At 33.1% G+C, this 18,637-nt stretch overlaps 1 protein-coding gene across 1 annotated transcript in view; it reads right to left on the bottom strand.

The window, feature by feature from the left end:
• The window catches only part of LOC129231228 (gamma-aminobutyric acid receptor subunit beta-like), a 100,604-nt gene that overhangs the window by 7,337 nt on the left and 74,630 nt on the right, over window positions 1-18,637 (bottom strand). The window contains exons 7-8 of the mRNA XM_054865491.1: window positions 6,768-6,920; window positions 5,051-5,271 (exon numbers count right to left, since the gene is read on the bottom strand). Of these exons, the coding sequence (XP_054721466.1) occupies window positions 5,051-5,271; window positions 6,768-6,920 (374 nt within the window). The remainder of the gene's footprint in view (window positions 1-5,050; window positions 5,272-6,767; window positions 6,921-18,637) is intronic.

The raw sequence follows: 18,637 nt of genomic DNA, 5'->3' as shown, positions 1-18,637 counted from the left end.
ATCGGGGCCTGGAGACAACAAATTACTTTTCGTTGTACTAACAAGAAAAAGTTTTGTTTTCAAAATTGAGTCCATTTGAAACAAATATTTTTTTATGAAATATAATAAAGATTTGCTGCAATTGGCAGTTAGAATAAATTGTTTCTTCCACAAACACATTAGTTATTACACTTAAAATTAATTTTCACTAGAGGGCAGGTCAAGGAAATGGAGAATATAAAAACTTGGTTCACACAAACTAACGAAAGTACGATTCATTACAACATCTAGTGATGAAAATATCATTTTGAAATATTTCCGCTACTTTTAAATTCATTGATATTATATAAATCCGTACGTTTGAAGCCAAATTTTTACTTCAATAGATTGATTGTCTCATCCAAAAAGAAATTTATGTTTAAAATAACAAGAGATATTTAATTATTAAAATGAAAACTCTTTAATTAAAAACTATTTATTATTTTTAGCTAATACCGAAAATACCATTATTCTACCTCAGCAAATACTGGTATTACTAAATTTCAAAATAACTCCGAATACCGGTATTCGATATACCGGTATTGCAATCACTACTCACAGCTTACTATCCCTTCCCCTCCATACAATGACCCTCAGTCAGGAAACTTTTGATTTCCAACGAGATGTACCATGAGGGCCCACTAGGGTGAGTCGAAAAACACTTTTTTTTTCCCCTAATCAATTTCTAATAGTGCGGAAAACTTCCGCATTGGCATCCTAATAACGGGAAAAAATATTATTTTTTTTTTTCAAAAATTTTTGAAATCGCGAAAGAGCCCTCAAGTTGAGAAAAAATAGAAAAAATCGGCAATTTTTAAAAACGTATATTTTTTCCAAAACATAATTTACTTCATTTCTAATAGTATCAAAATACACTTTGTAGTTATTGAAATGTACAGAAAAAACTCGGAAGCAGATTATCGATCATTTGAATTCGCGCAGAAAGTCTGAAATACAATCTTAAAGTAAAAATTACATTATTTCAAAAACTCTTACGCTGACATAAAGCTATAGAAATGTACTATTAAACATCCGTTTTAATGTTTTGCATACATTTCTCTTATACTGAAATGGGTCAGGATTCACCATGTGCAGGCCTATCATTTCAAAATTTTTCGGGAGGGCGTATCAAAAGGTGCAAATTCAATGGAAGTTTCAACGGAGAGCAGCAAAAATCACGCCCACTCAAATGTAAATGCATTTCTCAAAGCCGTGGTGGGGAGCAATAGACCACCACCTGACCCCCTAAATGATGAACATTATCAGGTGGTGGTGGCAGCAAGTCGAGCCCCCCCCCCCTTTCACCACCTTACCCAGTCAACCAACCAATTGGGATGTGATTCATTACGCTGAAGTTCTTTAAATTATGTATCCTTATCAAATGTCATTGATCTGACTGTTATTTACTATGAAAAAGTTGGTTTTCACGCTTTTGACATTTACTTCAGCTTCTATCAAAAGTTTTGTTTTTCTCTCTACCCATTGAGTGTGATATCAAATATTCAAATTATGGCAGGGCTTTGGCTTTCAATGAATATTAAACATCCGTTTAATGCTTTACTTATTTTTCCACTAGGTTAAATTAACTCAGGACTCACCACGTGGAGGTAGCAGCAAGTCGAGTTGTACTCCCTCCCCCCACACACAACCCCTACCCAGCCAACTAACCAATCTGTGTGTGATTTTTCTGTTGAAGTTCTTTTAGTTTTGACTTAGTATCAATTTTTTCATCAAAGATCTTCACCTGAATATTGTCTAGTTAATAAAACCATTTGGGTTTTCATACCCACAAACTTTTCCACCAGTCTGTGTCTCAAGATTCACACATCTTTCTACTGACTGAGTATGGCACGGAAATGTCCCTCTTTCGTTGAAATTTCCAAACCACGAAAACAGAATTTATTTCAACAAGTGATCCAGAATTAGCTGTTAAGAATGTCAGACCCCTCAGTTATTTACAACTGTTAACTGTGCTAACTGGGTGTTAGGACTTAATGTTTCTGAAATTAGTCCGACAAGCGTAATGCAGATACTGGAAAAATTATAGTCAAGAATTACACACCCGTTTGGTTTGACATTAAGATGCATTACAAAGTAAAATGCGGTCCGAATCATGTATTAAAGGTCGTTCAAACAACAAGACATTTACCAAACAATATTAAAAGAAATCTTTGATCCCGTCATTCATAGAAACTCGTTCTTTTGTCCTCCATAGAATATGATGTGGCGATAATATTGGGCTATACACAGCACATTCGAGAATTAGGCTACAGAAGAATACTGAAAGTCCGAAATGAGCCGCCAGCAGCGCGTCACCTTAGATTCTTCAAGATTTCATTGATTAATTTTCGAATCGCAGATTATTCTGAACATATTGATCGGCTTAAGTGTAAACTGATCCACTACCATTGTTGTCAAATATGGCAACAGAAGACTTTGAACTTCATTGAGCCCTGGCATAGCTTGAGTATTTGATATCACAATCAATCAGCAGAGATAGTATGTGCAAAACTTGTGACAGTGGCTGCGATAAACAGTTGCAAGCAGGTGAACTCAGAAAGTTTTCACAGTAAATAACAATCAGACCAAGAACGTCTGAAACGAAGTCAGAATTTAAAGAGCTTCATCATAATGAATTGGTTTATAGGGTAGGGTGGTGAGCAGGACTCGACTTGGTGCCACCGCCACCTGTTTCTTCTCATCATTTAGGGGGTCAGGGGGTAGTCCATTGCCCCCACCATGACTTTGAGAAATAAATATATTTACATTTGGGTGAGCGTGATTTTTTGCTGTTTTCCATTGAAACTTCCATCAAATTTGAACCTTTCAACCCCCCCCCCCCCTCGGAGAAATTTCAAATGACGGGCCTGCACGTGGTGAGTCCTGAGTCATTTCAGCGTAAGAGAAATGTATGTGAAACACGAAAACGGATTTTTAATGGTGTATTTTTATTGCTTTATGTCAGTTTAAAAATTTTTTAAATAATATAACTTTTACTTTAAAAATGGTATTTTAAGACTTTCTGCTCAAATTCAAATGATCGATAATGTGCCCCTAAGTTTTTTCTATACATTTCGGTAATTACAAACCGTAATTATTTGTATTAGAAATGAAGCAAATTCTTTTTTTTGAAAAAAACTATACATCTTTAAAATTGCCGATTGTTTTCTATTTTTTCTCAACTTTAGGGCTCTTGCGCGATTTCAAACGTTATTTATTTTTTTTTAATTATTTTTCCCGTTATTAGGGTGCCAATGTATAAGTTTTTCGCTCTATTAGAAATTGATTAGGGAAAAAAAGTGTTCTTCGACCCACCCTAGTGCCCACAGAGTACATGTCCTAAAGTTCCAATAGAAACCTCAACAATGTATTGAGTGAGCTAACAACTAGATAAATACAGGATCCGTATAAAAAGTATTGAGACTCATTTTTTCCTGATGCGACTGTACCTCCCAAGGGCTCACAAACTGGTTAGGTCGTTCGTGTGTGTTACTGGTTTCATTCACTCCGGTCAGCAGTCGCCAGGAAGTCTTTGTTCGGGCAGAATCGTCGTTAGAGTGTACCTCTGTTGCTAACGTCGGTTCCAGTTCCAAAATGCAGAGAACGTTTGAGCAGCGTTACGCTATTAAGTTTTGAGTGGAACTTGGTAAACCGGCCTCAGAGACTTTAGAGACTTGTAAGCAAGTGTACGGAGATAATTGTCTGTCAAAGGCGCTTGTGTTTCGGTGGCACAAGTGTTTCAAAGATGACTGGGATAACGTCGAGGAGGAATCTCAAACAGGGTGTCAGTTAACCAGCAAAACGGACACAAATGTGGATCATGAGCGTGTTGTGCTTAATTCGGATCGCCGCGCAGGTTAAGTGTGAGAATGATTGCAGATGAAGTTGAACTTAAAAAAATGACAGTTCACAGCATCATAGCTGAAAACTTGAATATTGCTGGAAAAACCTACTTCATCCTCCAAGACTTCCTGGTCAATAATGGTATCTCTAAGTTTCTCCAGCCCGCCAACAGCCACTATTTAGCCCTAGCATACCTCTTTCGATTCCCGAAGATGAAAACATCACTAAAAGGGCATCACTATGGAGCTCTGGAGGCCGTGAAAGCACTGGTACAAGACTTGTAAGAGACATTCTGAAAGCAGGCTATAAAGTAGCCTTCAAAACCTAGAAGACGCGCTGGTGTAAGTGTGTGATAAGCCAATGGTTTTATTTTGCGAAATTTTAGGTGTGAGTTATTATATCTGCAATTAACTCTGAGAACACAGCTCAGTCTCATTATTTTTTATCCAAACTCTTTAGATAACATAGTTCGCCAATCACCCCATCCCTATTACAACAGCAATAAATGAACAACAAACGAGAGAGGGTAATAAAAGGGGGAAACATATCTTGTTCGTTAATTAATTAAACATATTTTTCCAGAGGAAAACATGCTTTTGCAGTTTGTTGCCAGCGAGCGACTTTCCATCGACAGTGACAAAATGGAGGCCACAGAAGCTGATTCCTCCCCCACCCCCCTCTGGGGGGCACTCCCCCCCCCCAGAGAGATGCCTGAAAGAAACACTGCTTATCAAAGACTCTAAAAATCTTAGATTCCTGTTTCATTGTATAAGTTTTATAAAGAGCATGGACTCGAAATTTGCGTAATATTATTAAATTTTGAAGATTTTCAGAAACAATATATAAACTGTATTTGTTTGGCTCGCTGACGGACGTATCATTTGAGATACGTCTCTTACTGAGCAAAATAAATTCTTTAAGTTATGTTTTACTAGACATTTTTTTTATTATTTATTGTCGTAGAATTTATATTCTTAATAAAGTTCGTGCAATAAAACAAAGAGGAATCATAAACACATTATCATCATTTAACATATTTGGAGTCATTATGGGTTTCTTTGTTCAATAATGACACATCTAGTACCATTGAATTTCCCTCATGCTAGTGGTTATTCAAAATATGTTTTGCACTCATCTACTTAATCAAGAGCAAACCACATACGATTCAGGAATATTCCTACATACATACCGGGCATACCGTATCGTTGGATTTGTTATCTTTCTTTGTTTTCTTCTTCGCTCTTGCGCCCCAGTAAGTGTAATTCACTGCAGCATACTCCAGCAGCGCAGCAAAAACAAACACGAAACACATCACTAGGTAAATATCGATAGCTTTGACGTAAGAAATACGAGGAAGCGACGAACGCACTCCAGTGCTTATGGTGGTCATGGTCAACACTGTGGTTATACCTGGAATAGACAAACCGTTTCTTAGTTTTATGACCATGCTAGACTCTTGATTCCAGTTTATGGCTTTATTTCCGCTATAAAACTATGAACGTATTAAATTTTGTCTTTTTCAAAGAATGATTAGAATAAAAATAGAATTTTTGAGGAACGCAGAGGGTCTACTTGGGTGAAATATTTGCTTTAGTTTTAAGCATGTGTGTTGTAAGAGAAATTTTATACGAGTTTAAAGGGAAAACGTAGAAAAAGCGTGCTTAGATCATAACTCTAGCCATTTTATCGTTTATAAGCTTTTATTACTTCGTGAAAACGATATTTATGTGTATTTTTCCTCTAAAAGATTTAACTCCAGACTGATTTCAGTAACATAGGATATTAAGATTTGCATCACTAAACACGCAGTTAAAGGTATTTCAAAGTATAGTCTCTGTTATGTATTTGTTTGACCTATTCGTAGTATTTTTAGTTTAATCGATGCAAAATTCATTTTTATATAAATTTATCATTCTGTTTGTGATTGGTAGTTTATATCGCAAGTACCTCTAAAATTAAGATAAAGCTCATAGGTTTACTTTCTGAACATGAATAAAAATCTTTTTGTCATGTTCAGGAATCACATCTTTTTTTATTTCAATCCGGGAATACATATTCTTTACTTTCATTTAAGTGCTATGTTCTATTAATAACGCTTTAAATAAACATAATCACTGATCTACTATCAATAGTTTTTGCTTCCATTTAGTTACTTATTTTTATTTAATTGAAATAGTTTGGAAAAATATCTATTTTTTATTACACAATGTAACCGTGTAGTGTAATTTTACAAAAGGTTCGCATTAATATTTCTTTCTCGCCGTTGACAAATGATCGAAATTAAACTTCTCGAAATAAAATCAATTACGTTAGTATTACAACATCGTAATTGTAAAGTATTTTGCTCCAATCATATTTATTTCTGTTAAAATTAGGTATTCTTTCAACAAGAAAAAAATTTTAATCCTTATTATTAGCAGAAGATTTTTTTTTTAATGTCGCAATAATATATTTGTTATTTAATAATATTTATTTGAACGAAAATTTTCTCAGAATTTTTGGACCTCATGTTGAGCTAGTTTGGCTACGTAAAAGCGCGTTTTGAAAAACAAAAGAGGTATTGGATGTTTGATACATTGACATTTTTTAAACAAATGACACTAAAAATAGTTCTAGTGGATGAGTTTTCTTGCAACCCTATCAATACTCCCCAGCAATATTAAGGTTTAATACAACCGGAAACATTTGATATTATTGGGAGAATTTCTTCAAATGTTTGTTTTCTTCTATATTTTTAACAGATAAATAAACGATTATATAACAGGAATACATGACAAGGTTCTTCGAGGAAAAATCGTGAAGCATTAAAAATGCTCAGAAAAAAACATATCCTACTTGCACAACAATAATCAACTAGCAGCAACTTCAATTACTTTGACATTAATAGTAAAAAGGCATTGACTTACCAAGAGCGACGCGAGCTGATGTAGCTTCGTGATTTATCCAAAAAGATACCCAAGACAACATAACTATAAGTATGGACGGCAAATATGTTTGGAAGATGAAATATCCAATATTTCTCTTCAGTTCAAAGCTCAATGATAATCGCTGATACGTTCCTAAAACAAGTACAAATCACAATGTTAACACAATTTTATTAGATTAACTGCTGCAAGATTGTAAAACATAACATATAATTGTGTTGAAGTTGTGTCTATGGGAAATTATATTTTTTGAAGTTTCCGGATTATTATGTAAGTTTTAATCATGTGTTGGTTAAAACGTCAAACCGAGCACAATTTCAGGAGTGGCAAATATCGTTCATTTAGTCTAAAACCGTCATAAGGGCAAATTTTTATTTTTGGCTTCGTTGGCGGTACTACAGTGCTAACCTGTTAGACTTCGTATTAAAATACAGTCACGAGTGGTTAAGTGTATATATATATATATATATATATATATATATATATATATATATATTAGGGTGGGCCGAAATAAGCCGAAAATTTTTTTTTTTCGAAATCAATTTTTGGATAGCGCGCAAAAGTTGCGTAGTGAGCTAGTTAGCACTCACAAAAAATTTCTTGGATATTAAAAAATATCTAGCCGGCGCTATTTGACACTGAAAAAACGAAAAAAAAAGAGAAAAATGAATTTTTGTCGAAATTTTTTTTTTAAACTAAATTCCAAATATTTTGCTGGAATGCACCGAAAATGTTATATAATGAGCCAGTTCGAGCCCATAAAATGTTTCATTGATTTTAATGAGCATTTAACAGCTCCTTTCCGACATCAAAAATTGGAGAAAAAATGAAAAAATATCGAATTTCTTTAAAAACCAACGTGAAAATTATTTTTCAAAACTAAATCATAGAAATTAATTAAATAGCACTAATAATCATAGTAATTATTATCACGCAATAGTATCATACATTTTCTAGAATTACATATAGAGATAATGAAATTTTAAAAAAGAGATCTTAAAATTTGATTTATAATACCTCATGCATAATGAATATTATTTTTTGGAATAATATCGTCTCTTGTTATCAAAAATGGAAGTTCTTTCCTAGCTTGAAGTTTGGTACGAATGTATCCTTCTCGTGCTGTTTAAACAGGAACTTTTATTGTAGTTTCGGTTATTAGTTTCACACAACGTTCCACAGCTTGCGTGTGACAGGGAAATTTCTCGAAAGTGAACTCTGTAGGCTGTTCTTTGCACATTTCTTTCAATTGTTGGTCTTTTAGATGCATTGTAAGAGATGGCTCTGTTACAACACATTTGGCCCAATCAACTAAATCAACATAATCACCGGCTTCAAAATTGAGTTTAGGACGCTTACAAAATCGTACACCATCCGAGCTCTTCGTCTTATTTCTAGAGTTCAGAATGCTCCTAACAGCTAATTCCCGAATGTATTTCCTTGAGTCAAACAACCCTGTCAACAGTAGTTGTTCGGGGTCGGTGATTTCAAACCACATTGGAGCATAAACTAACATAACATACTTTACTAGCATTGTAAGATTTTCTGATGGTGTTGGTGTGCCTATATACAAGCGTAACAAACGGTTTGCAGTTGTCAGCCATCACGCATGACTGAGTTTGCCTGGGTTACGGTCAGCCACGCTAGAAGGACAAGTACCATCTTTTATGGCAAGACAGATTCTATACAAATGTTGTTGTTCAGTACTTAAATTTTTTATATCTTCTATGTTCAAAACCAGAAGATTGCAGTCCATTTTATCAAATTTGACCACCGGATTTTTTTCACAATCTCTAAGAAGTTGTCCGATAGTTCCAGAATATGAATGTGGCCCCTTTGTGCAACCGTCCAATTCCAGAATAAGATGCCTCAGAGGCAACTCATTAGTATGCAGCAGACATATGTTCCACTGTAAAGGTCTTTTGAGATATGTCTCAAGTAAACAAATTACTCCACCTTTCCATCCCGTATTTACATTTGTTCCGTCGCATCCAATAACCGATAAGTTAAGCAAGCTCATATTATACTTTTTTTTGCAAAGCCTCTAATACCTTGCGAAATTTCTTTTGCACTTTCACCAACTGTTAGTGATAAATGACCGATGTACTTGCTACCTGGTTCTTCTATCAGTGCTACATTTGCTTCAGATGCTAATCTTTGATGACCAAATGCCTTTTGAAGACATTTGGCCATCAAAAATGTCCAAAGATGGACATTGGATACAAGAGAGGACCCCTTTAATTGCTTAACTCCCAGCTGTGGAGGTGTAGAATTACAGCATTTCCTGTCAGAGGGTTTCGTCTCTTAAGTAGGTCGTCAAGTCGAGAGGAAGAAATGGCTTGAGAAAAAGAAGAATATTTGCGTTCAATTCATTAGTCAGTTTAAAGGACTTCAGAGGATTTACATTTTTTTAATACTCAAGGGCTCTATTTGTCAAACATATATAAAATAGTTATAAAATAATCTTAGGAATAATAGAAGCAGTTGAGCACCGTTTATTATCCAGGAGAAACAATTGGAACCGAAGATTAAAAAAATAGCATCTTATGTAACTATTTTTTATTTGACTGTGTGCATTTTTAAAAATTGGCGTACAAATGTCGCATAAAATTGATTGAATTTTCACTGTTTTTTCTAAGTAACGTATTGCGTAACATTTCACTATTTACTTATTTCGATACTACTTTAATGTTTTTTTCATTTTTCCCATGTTTTAGTCTTAAAGGAGCGTAGCTAAATATTCTGCGAAATGTATAAAAGTCTTTGTTGATTTCAACTAATTCTCTGACAGATACTTCTAATGCTTGCTGAAACTAGCTTCAAACTTTTACTTTTGACCCAACCCCCTTTAAAAAAAAGTGCATTTTTGCCCTTTTTTCAGTTTTTCAAGCTCAAATAGCGCCGGCTAAATATTAAACAAATTTAGCGAAATTTTTTATGGGTAATAACAGGCCCATATAGCAACTTTTCCGCACTATCCAAAAACAGATTTCCAAAAAAAGTTTTTTCGGCCCACCCTAATATATATATATATATATAGGCATATCTTCTTCAATCTGCATATTTAAAGCAAACGTAAGATATCGAAATTATAATTGTTTCTTATTATTATTTTAGATGAAATAAACTTGAATTTTGAGAGAGTAAACGTCTGGACAATTTAAATGTTTTAAATAATATTTAATTGAAAAATTTAGTTCCCAAGCACACTTGGTACTCATTTTATCGACCCAGTGAACGAATGAACGGCTGAGTTGACCATGTTCGCCCCGCGGATAGAACCCGGACCTGTGGCGTGGAAGCGCGAAGCGGTACCACTAAGCCACTGGGCTGCCCAGTGTACTATACCGTAGTGATTTGTCTTTTTGATCCCGGATAATAGAGTATCCCGCGTATTAGAATAATTGTTCATGCAGTGACTGGCTGTTGACGCAATCCCGTGTTCCCTTACCTATTGCCAATCATCCATCAATAGAAGTAAGTTTTAAACACTTTTCCGTGAATAAGGAATATGTTATTTTATTTTAAGAAGTGTTTTGGTTTTTCTAGTTTATCACTCCATTTACTTTTTATGTAACTTTAAACTTCATCCTTTAATGGCAAGTTGGCAGTTACTCGTACTTTTTACGTCAATCGTTGCTGGCCAGCGACTGGCGCATGCGAATAAAGGTTTAAGGTCAGTTCATGCAGTCACGCTTGTATCAAATCATACATGTTTTCTCAAAAGTATCGGAAACTTTTCTTAAAAATCCCTCATTTGAGTAATTACAACCCAAAAGTAAACATAACTTTTTTTTTTGAATAAAAATACATAACAAATGAGCAATACCAAGATAATACTTATTTATATACTGAGCTTAGGAATTACCAGAACAAAAAATATTTTTAAAAATAACCAATAATATCATACACAATACCACTATTGATACATATTTCTTAAGCTTAAGCAAAAGAGGAAAAAAAGGTTTTCAGGTAGAAATAGAATGAGATCTATAGAACTTTGAAAAGCATGTTTACAATCTACGTATAAAAGGAATATTTCAGTTTTTTTTCTTTTGGAATTTCGATGAAACGCATTAAATATGTTACTATCAGTAACTCATTTAAAAGGTAAAATACAAAAAAACAAGATCCTAGATCTTGGAATTTTCAGGAGGAAATAAGATGTTGTATCCAGTAGACGATATGATGGGAAGGAAATGATGTCGAAATGTCATTCGTTTTGTTTTTCTGTGTGGTATCCTATATAGCTAATAGAAAATATTTCGAAAAGATGGAGTTTTGAGACAAGAAAAAAATCCACTTTCCCATTTCATTTTATTTTCGAAGAAATAGAGTAATAAGACAATGCTTCTTAGGTTGTTTTTTTTTCTCTTTATTGTTTGATTTTTTTCACAATATTAGGATCTGTTATGAGCATTGTATTTCAGATTGATTTTTCACCTGCCTGAAAGCTAACACCCCCCCCCCCTCGGAAGTGTGTATCAGGAAAACCGAGCACATTTATTCGACATTTAAGAAAGTTCGAATTTCGATGATAATAAGAACAAAAAAAGTTGAAATAAGTTAATATCTACTAAAAATGGAACTTGTGTTCTTAAATGTGAAATGTGTACAATATTTACTTTTGATTGATCTTCTGTTATCAGCAAAGAAAATAAACCACAATCATTACCTGACTTGAAAGTGATTGTTATTTGAACAATATATTGCAATAAAAATAATTTTCATTTTCCATTGGTTTATATTTTTTAATCATCATGTTCGATGCAATACTAAAGGAGGATGCACTATAGTTAAATGTATTAAACTAAAGGTGAAAGTATTTCTTCAAAATAATATCCAAACTACTTTATTCACTGTTCAAAATAAATTGTTCAAAAACATTTTTTTATTAATAGTAAGCGTATTTTCTATAATAATAATAATAATAATGATAATGATAATGATAATGACATAAAATGTATTTGCTAGGAAAAATAAATGTGCCAGACATTAATCAAAATGTTTACTAATTACAGCACATAGCACAAAATAATACCAAATTTTATGGAAATGAAACTTATAGCTTTTTCTTTATAAACTCCAAATAAAATGAGGGAAAAAAAGAAAACTATTAAAATTTTCGATTGATTGCCCATAGAAAAATGGTCTTGTTAGCGTAACAGATTTAAACAAACTGTTTATAAATGTCTTCATAAATTTCAACGTCATCGTATAAATGTATGCGAGCGAATGAATCTAGATTTATTATTCAATAAAAGTTATGTCTGTAGCAAATTTCAGAGCAATGAGCATTAAAAATAAGTTAATTACTTAAATTAAAAAAATACACATTTCTTAACTAAGTTTTGATAACTTTTCTGAACTCTTAGATTGTTAAAAAAAAAAAAAAAAAAAAAAAAAAAAACCTAACTACCATGTCATAATATTGCGTCCCCGTATTATTAGACTACAATTAAAAATGCCATGATTAAGAGTCAGTGATCAACGTCAATTTAATGATATAAGTTTTTGAAAGAAAATAAAGGAATCAGTTAAAAGTTAAGGAAGCAAAATTGCATTCAAAATATATATTTTAAAGGAACATAAAAATATTCCTATTTTAATATTAAAAAGGCTTGTTTATCGATTTATTTTTGTCAGAATAATGTATTTCAAATACTTTGAGGTTAATAGTATTAACCTCAAAGTTAATATGTAGAAACTCAAGACAATTTTCTGAAAACGTTCATCATGGTCTAAGCCAATTAAAAAAAAACAGACTCTTAGCTAAACATAGCCTGGAAAGCTAAAATAAAACAAACTAGTAAAAACAGAAAAACAGTTTGCTATCACACTTTAACTCAATGGGCTATCTCTTTAAATACATATTTTATACATTATATTTAGGTTGATCAAATGCTGCATAGTTATTCATTTTGCGTCGTAATGTGATTGAGAATTGTATCAGTAAGTCCTTAGAAGATCTGCATGTCTTGATAATGGGCAAAACTTACAAATTCTCCCCACCCCAACCCCCTTTCAGCAATTCTTTGAAAGCTATTTTGTCTGGTTTTTTTCTAGTTTTTATCTGTTTTTTTTTATGTTTTTTTATTATTATTTTTTTTTTATTTTTTTAAATGCATATTCATTTACAGTTTTATTAAAAACGTTGAAACATTTTGTAGCAATCAAATACAAACATTCGTTGCTAACTGACAACTACTCCATATTTTACATTATATAATTTTCGTCAATGTTTCATTTATTTCACTTAATGGCAATCATCTGCTTCTTTGAAAGATCATAAAAGTTTTCTAAAAATAGTTCATGATTTCAACAAATGAGGAATTAAAAATCATTTTTATTGTTAAAAAAAATAAAATAATAATAATAAAAAAAACATTCCTCATTCTCCATAAAAGATCATTAAAAATATCTCTTCAAAAAGAGCTGCAAAATAGGAAGGTAAGAAATACGTGGGAGATAAAAAAAAATCTTTTAGAATAGCTCTTTTTCCATTGATCCCTTTTCCATGCCACACAGAACTATGACATCACAAATTACTGCTCTAGAGTGAAAGGTTCTCGTTTAATAATGTTCGCGAACAGAAGCTTTTTGACGTTTGAGTCTAAGGCTCTTCAATAAACAGAACAGGAGAAAGATTAATAATAAGGAAAAAGGGAACGAAGGAGGAAGTTCTGGAGCAAAATGGAATGTTTTCTGTCATCAGAAAGAGGCGAAGAGATCGTATTTTCTGGGATAGCGTTGCGCTTTCTTTAAAAATAAGAATTGGATAGATTCATGAAGATATAAAGAAGAATTATAGAATTGCGAATTTTATCAGTGCAGTGCGAATGCAGTATTAAATATAGCGGAACTATTTAAGATCAAAATACCTTCCAAATTGCTTCAGGGCTACGCAGACAAATACTAAATTCAAACGACACCGAGTTTAAACTTAGTAAAGGTCATTAAAGAGCTTAATACATTATATTTCAAATAAAACTTGATATATAAATATATATATATATATATATATATATATATATATATATATTTTTTTTTAATTGTTAAGTAAGGAGCTGGTCTTCCACATAAAGATTCATGTTTATATTTTGTATTTTGACTTGTTTTGTAACAGTCAACTCTCGATTACTCGAAATCTTACAACTCAAATATTCCCTTATCTCGAAGTTTTCACTGCACCCCAAAATTAACAGTGTTTTCCAACGCTAAGTTGTCTCAATATCTCGCAGATAACAACTTTTAATTCGAAGCTCTTATGGAAGTTTTGTTTTATTCCATGCGTAAAAACCCAGCGAAAAAAATACGGATTTTTTTTTAAACTTTTCTTTTGACATGGTGCTTTGATTAATCAGTTTGCATGAGAAAGGAATTTATTTACGGAATACTACAGTGCAACTCAAGTAAGAAGTTTTAATAAGAACAAAACATCACTTTACGTATGTCATAACCGGGCTGGCTGGTGCATTGCATGTAACTTAACGATATTTCTCTCTTCCTCCCCCCTCCCCTATCAGATTCTGCGAGACTATCGTCTGCGCTATGTCCTTTTCCTCTAGACGTTGAGGAGCAATCGGTACAGTATTTCCAGATTAAGCGCAAAGTAGCCGATTGGGCTACATTTTGCTACGTCTAGCGATCTAAAACTTTATTAAGTAGCAGCTGGCTATGTTTGGGCTACAGAATAATGTTCGAAAGTCGTGTGATCAAGAGAAATTGGGCGATCTTGTACTATCTCGGGCTATTTTCTAAAAATTTTTTGTTTTTTGCTATCCCGAAAATATGGCAGCACTGCTTTCCAATTCAGACTTCAGGATTTAGATTTGGTTGTAAGGCGTTTACTTAGAATGTTTTAAAACTTAAAACTGAATACCTTAGCTTGAAACAGAAAGTCGATTTATTAACAAACTGAATGACTGAAGTCCGATAAAGAAAAGGAAAATTGCAAGTAGACAAAGATAGCTTCATCTTTTAAAGTAAGTGAATAAAATGTATTTTCTGTGAATATAGTTTTGTAATGTACTAATAACTCTTTTTATTCTAAATTATTATCGTTAAAATTTATCAATCATACATTTCTGGACAAAAACGTAAATATTCTTACGTTTTAATATGGGAGGGAAACTTCTAATAAATCGACGGTTTTAGCAAGTCCCTTGCGTCTTCGAGTTATCGAGAGTTGATATTGAGTTTTTACAGTAAAAGTGCAATAATTATATGTTAAATTAAATTTAACCACACCTAACATGTTAATGCAATTAATAGCAAAACAAGTGTTGAAAGCCCTGCACCAGCAAAATAAGTATGCTTAAATGCATTTATAAATATTATAGCCTAATAATATCGAATAAATCTTTCCGTTTCATACCTATTGTATTCAAATTACAATGAACTCTCAGTTATGCGCCGATCCAAGAGATTAGGAGAAAAACGTGCATAAATGAAAAAGACTCATATTAAAAAGATTATTCGAAAGTCTAAAAAAGCAACATTCAAGTGAGAGCATGAATAAAAATATATTGAAGACCAATTTTATAGAAAATTGGTTGATAGTAATAATCGTTTGGATATTACTTTACCGTAACTACTATGTTTAAAGGAAATAAAAGTGTAGCGCAATTATTAATAATTTATTTTCTTTTAAAATAATCCATAATATATGTTTATTTTGCCGATGAATCCCAAAAATAGTTCTTTCGAGTTCATGCAAGTAAGAAAAGTATACATTTAATTGCTAATATTCATGAATTAGTTTCTAAAGCTTCTAACGCTTTCATATGATTTAGACACACTTTCGTTTCCTCTTCTCCATTTACATATGAATCAGCATTTGACGTTTCATTAGCACTATCTTCAATTCCTCTTAATTTCTTTATTCTTTTGTAACTAAATTGTATATATCATTACATTCATTGAAACAATTAACACGTCCATGATATTCCAGATAATTGCTTCTTTTCTTCTTAGAATTCCTTTCAAAATTAATTTTCGAATTTTAAAATCATCAGCTAAAGCCATTTTTAGTCGTGAAGAGTTTTCTTTAAATGTCATTAAGACATCTCCAATTTCGTCTATTTTAGCATTTAGTTGAGAGCATGGTTGAGCGATAAATTTTTAATGATGAACAAGTTAAAGTCTGCTAAAGGCACAGATAAATTTTTAAGATCATCATAACGGCGCTCGAGCGCATTCCAGCAATCTTCTGCAGAGGTTCCTGACAAAACAAGGAACAACCCAGGTAGCACATCCTCCCTACTCGCCGGACATGTCACCTCCAGATTTTTCCCTCTTTCCCAATATCAAGAACACCTTAAAAGGACACCGGTTTCAGGACATTGAAACCATAAAATAGAACTCGACGCAGCAGCTTCAGGCCATCCCAAAGGTCTGAGTTCCAGAAAGGTTTTGAGGATTGGAAACATCGTTGGACAAAGTGTGTTAGTGTTAATGGAGCATATTTCGAAAGAGATTGACTCAAAACCTTTTTATATATGTATGTTTTTGCATAACAAATTTAATCTCGATACTTTCTGAACATCCCTCATAGTATATATATATATATATATATATATATATATATATATATATATATATATATTATATATATATTATAGAGAGAGAGAGAGAGAGAGAGAGAGAGAGAGAGAGAGAGAGAGAGAGAGAGAGGAGAGAGAGAGAGTGAGAGAGGAGAGAGAGAGAGGTAAATAAATAGTCATTTTTGTCTCACTGTTCCCCCCATATCCAGGTACCCGAGACAGAAATTCACAATTTTTATAGGCAACAAAGTACACGTGGAATTGAATAAAAGTTAGTGAATACCATCAAAGGGACAAAACATCTGTTTTTCTCCAAGTGTTTACCATTGAAAAAGTCTCAAGCCCGTTAAAAAGTATAATCCTCCAAAAGCAACGCATTGTAAGCGAAATATTTTTGTAACAAAGATGCTATTGAATATTTTCAACAACAGTAAAAATTGCCCTAGTGGTAACGATTTATGGTTTTTGAATAAATACGGTTATACTGAATCACGATAAGTAAGAGCGAAATTGTTGCGTATATTTTCATGAAGATTACCTTAGAAACGGGGGAGGCCCAATTTTCTGTCAGATTTAAATCTGACAGAACGCTTAACACAGAAATATTAATTCCCATAGAAGATATATAACACAGGCCTAATATATTAGCATTAACTACACATTTACTTAAATTCAAACACATCTGCGCACGCTTAAACTTGTCCCTAGAGTTCTATCTCTTACACAATTTCTCTGTTAATTTCGTTTATTTATTCAAGATCATACATGTCAATCTGCACTTTAGCATGTCTTTGAGCTCACTCGCAGACATTAAAGCTACGGTTTTGCACTAGTTTAGTTACATTGGCTCAGATGTCTATGTCACGCAATGATTAGCTTGTTTCTGAGATTTAGCTCCATGCACTGGAGGAGTGAGTGGACAGAATTATATTAACGTAAGCGTTGGATTACGTAAGCACTAACTATGAACTCAGTTACGGGCTAAGCGTTAAGCTTCTGTATTTAACACTGAAACAAAAATCATTGATAATCAAACTTTCTACTCTATTATTTAAAAAGGCGTAATTTACAGGTACGTGCCAAAACATTTTGGGGAGAAAAAGGCTAGAAGGATCCGTTTTTTCAAACAAGCTCAAAATTTGTCAGGGAAACATAGTTCTAGAGTTATTATTCTGAGATTAAAATAGAGTAATATATGTCCTTATGATATAACGACCTGTTTTTTTCAGTAGTATTTCGTAAGGTTTTTTTTCATAATTTATTTTTATAACGACCGAAAGTCGAAAAGGAAGAACTTGCCCCTTCTTGGGGCTAGTTGTTTCGATATTAATCCGGCGATGTTTAACGCTGATGATTTAGAGATGATTATAGTCCGAGACGAGTAATTTGTTAAAGATATAATTTGAGTTTAAAAAAAAAAGCTCGATTAAAAACACATTTAACTATAAATGATACGATACTTCGCAGGACGATCCATAAAAGAGGTTAGTGCAAATGATTACGATGAACTCCTAATTACTCGTGTGCTCATACACTGTAAAAACGATTCAGAAACGTTCCTGGAAAATAATAGGCAGCTGATGTGCCCAATTTCAGTCAGTAGCATATCTTACAAAAACCAGGAACGTTTTCTGATAAAAGTCAGTAACCTTTCTGAAATATTAAGAAATCTCCCCTATTAAAGCCAGTCGTGAACCTTCTAGAAAAATTAAATAGGCTTAATTTATTTGATTAGAACCTTCCTGATTTACCAAGAAAGCTCCAGAAGTATTAAAGCAACCACGGCCACGCTACGCGAAACTTGCAAGCAAGAACCAGGCATATTCCTTGCCTGCAATTCCTGCCTCGGAAAGCTGTAGCTATCCAGTGACTTATTTGCTCCCATTGGAAGCTTAGTCAATCTGGACGGGCCGTAAACAATCTAAAACCGATACACTTAATAAACACGCTCCGTCAATATTTAAAACTGGTAGCAAAAAATATTTTTTCACACCAGTGCAAGGTCTGCATTCGTGCTTCTTTTAGGAATTCAGGAAACTTTTTTGCGAAGATACTTGATTTTTTGAGGAAATAGGTGAAAACCTCTGAAATCACGAAACGTTCCACGGAAATAACCAGTAACGTTTCGGAATTTTTTTACAGTGTATTGTTATTGCGGATTTATAAATTTTTTTTTGTATATTATCTAGGTAAATGTGTAGCTAATGTAATTGTTCAAAGAGATTGTTCGTCAGTAGTGACTGAACATGCTTCTGAATAAGAAAGAATGCTCATTAATCATGAAGCACTTTACGATTATCAAATCCC

The sequence above is a fragment of the Uloborus diversus genome, chromosome 10 (genome assembly GCF_026930045.1).
Source record: "Uloborus diversus isolate 005 chromosome 10, Udiv.v.3.1, whole genome shotgun sequence".
In the NCBI taxonomy this organism is placed as follows: Eukaryota; Metazoa; Arthropoda; class Arachnida; order Araneae; family Uloboridae; genus Uloborus; species Uloborus diversus.
The sequence above is the reverse complement of the archived record's forward strand: the minus strand, read 5'-3'. Positions and strand labels throughout refer to the sequence as shown.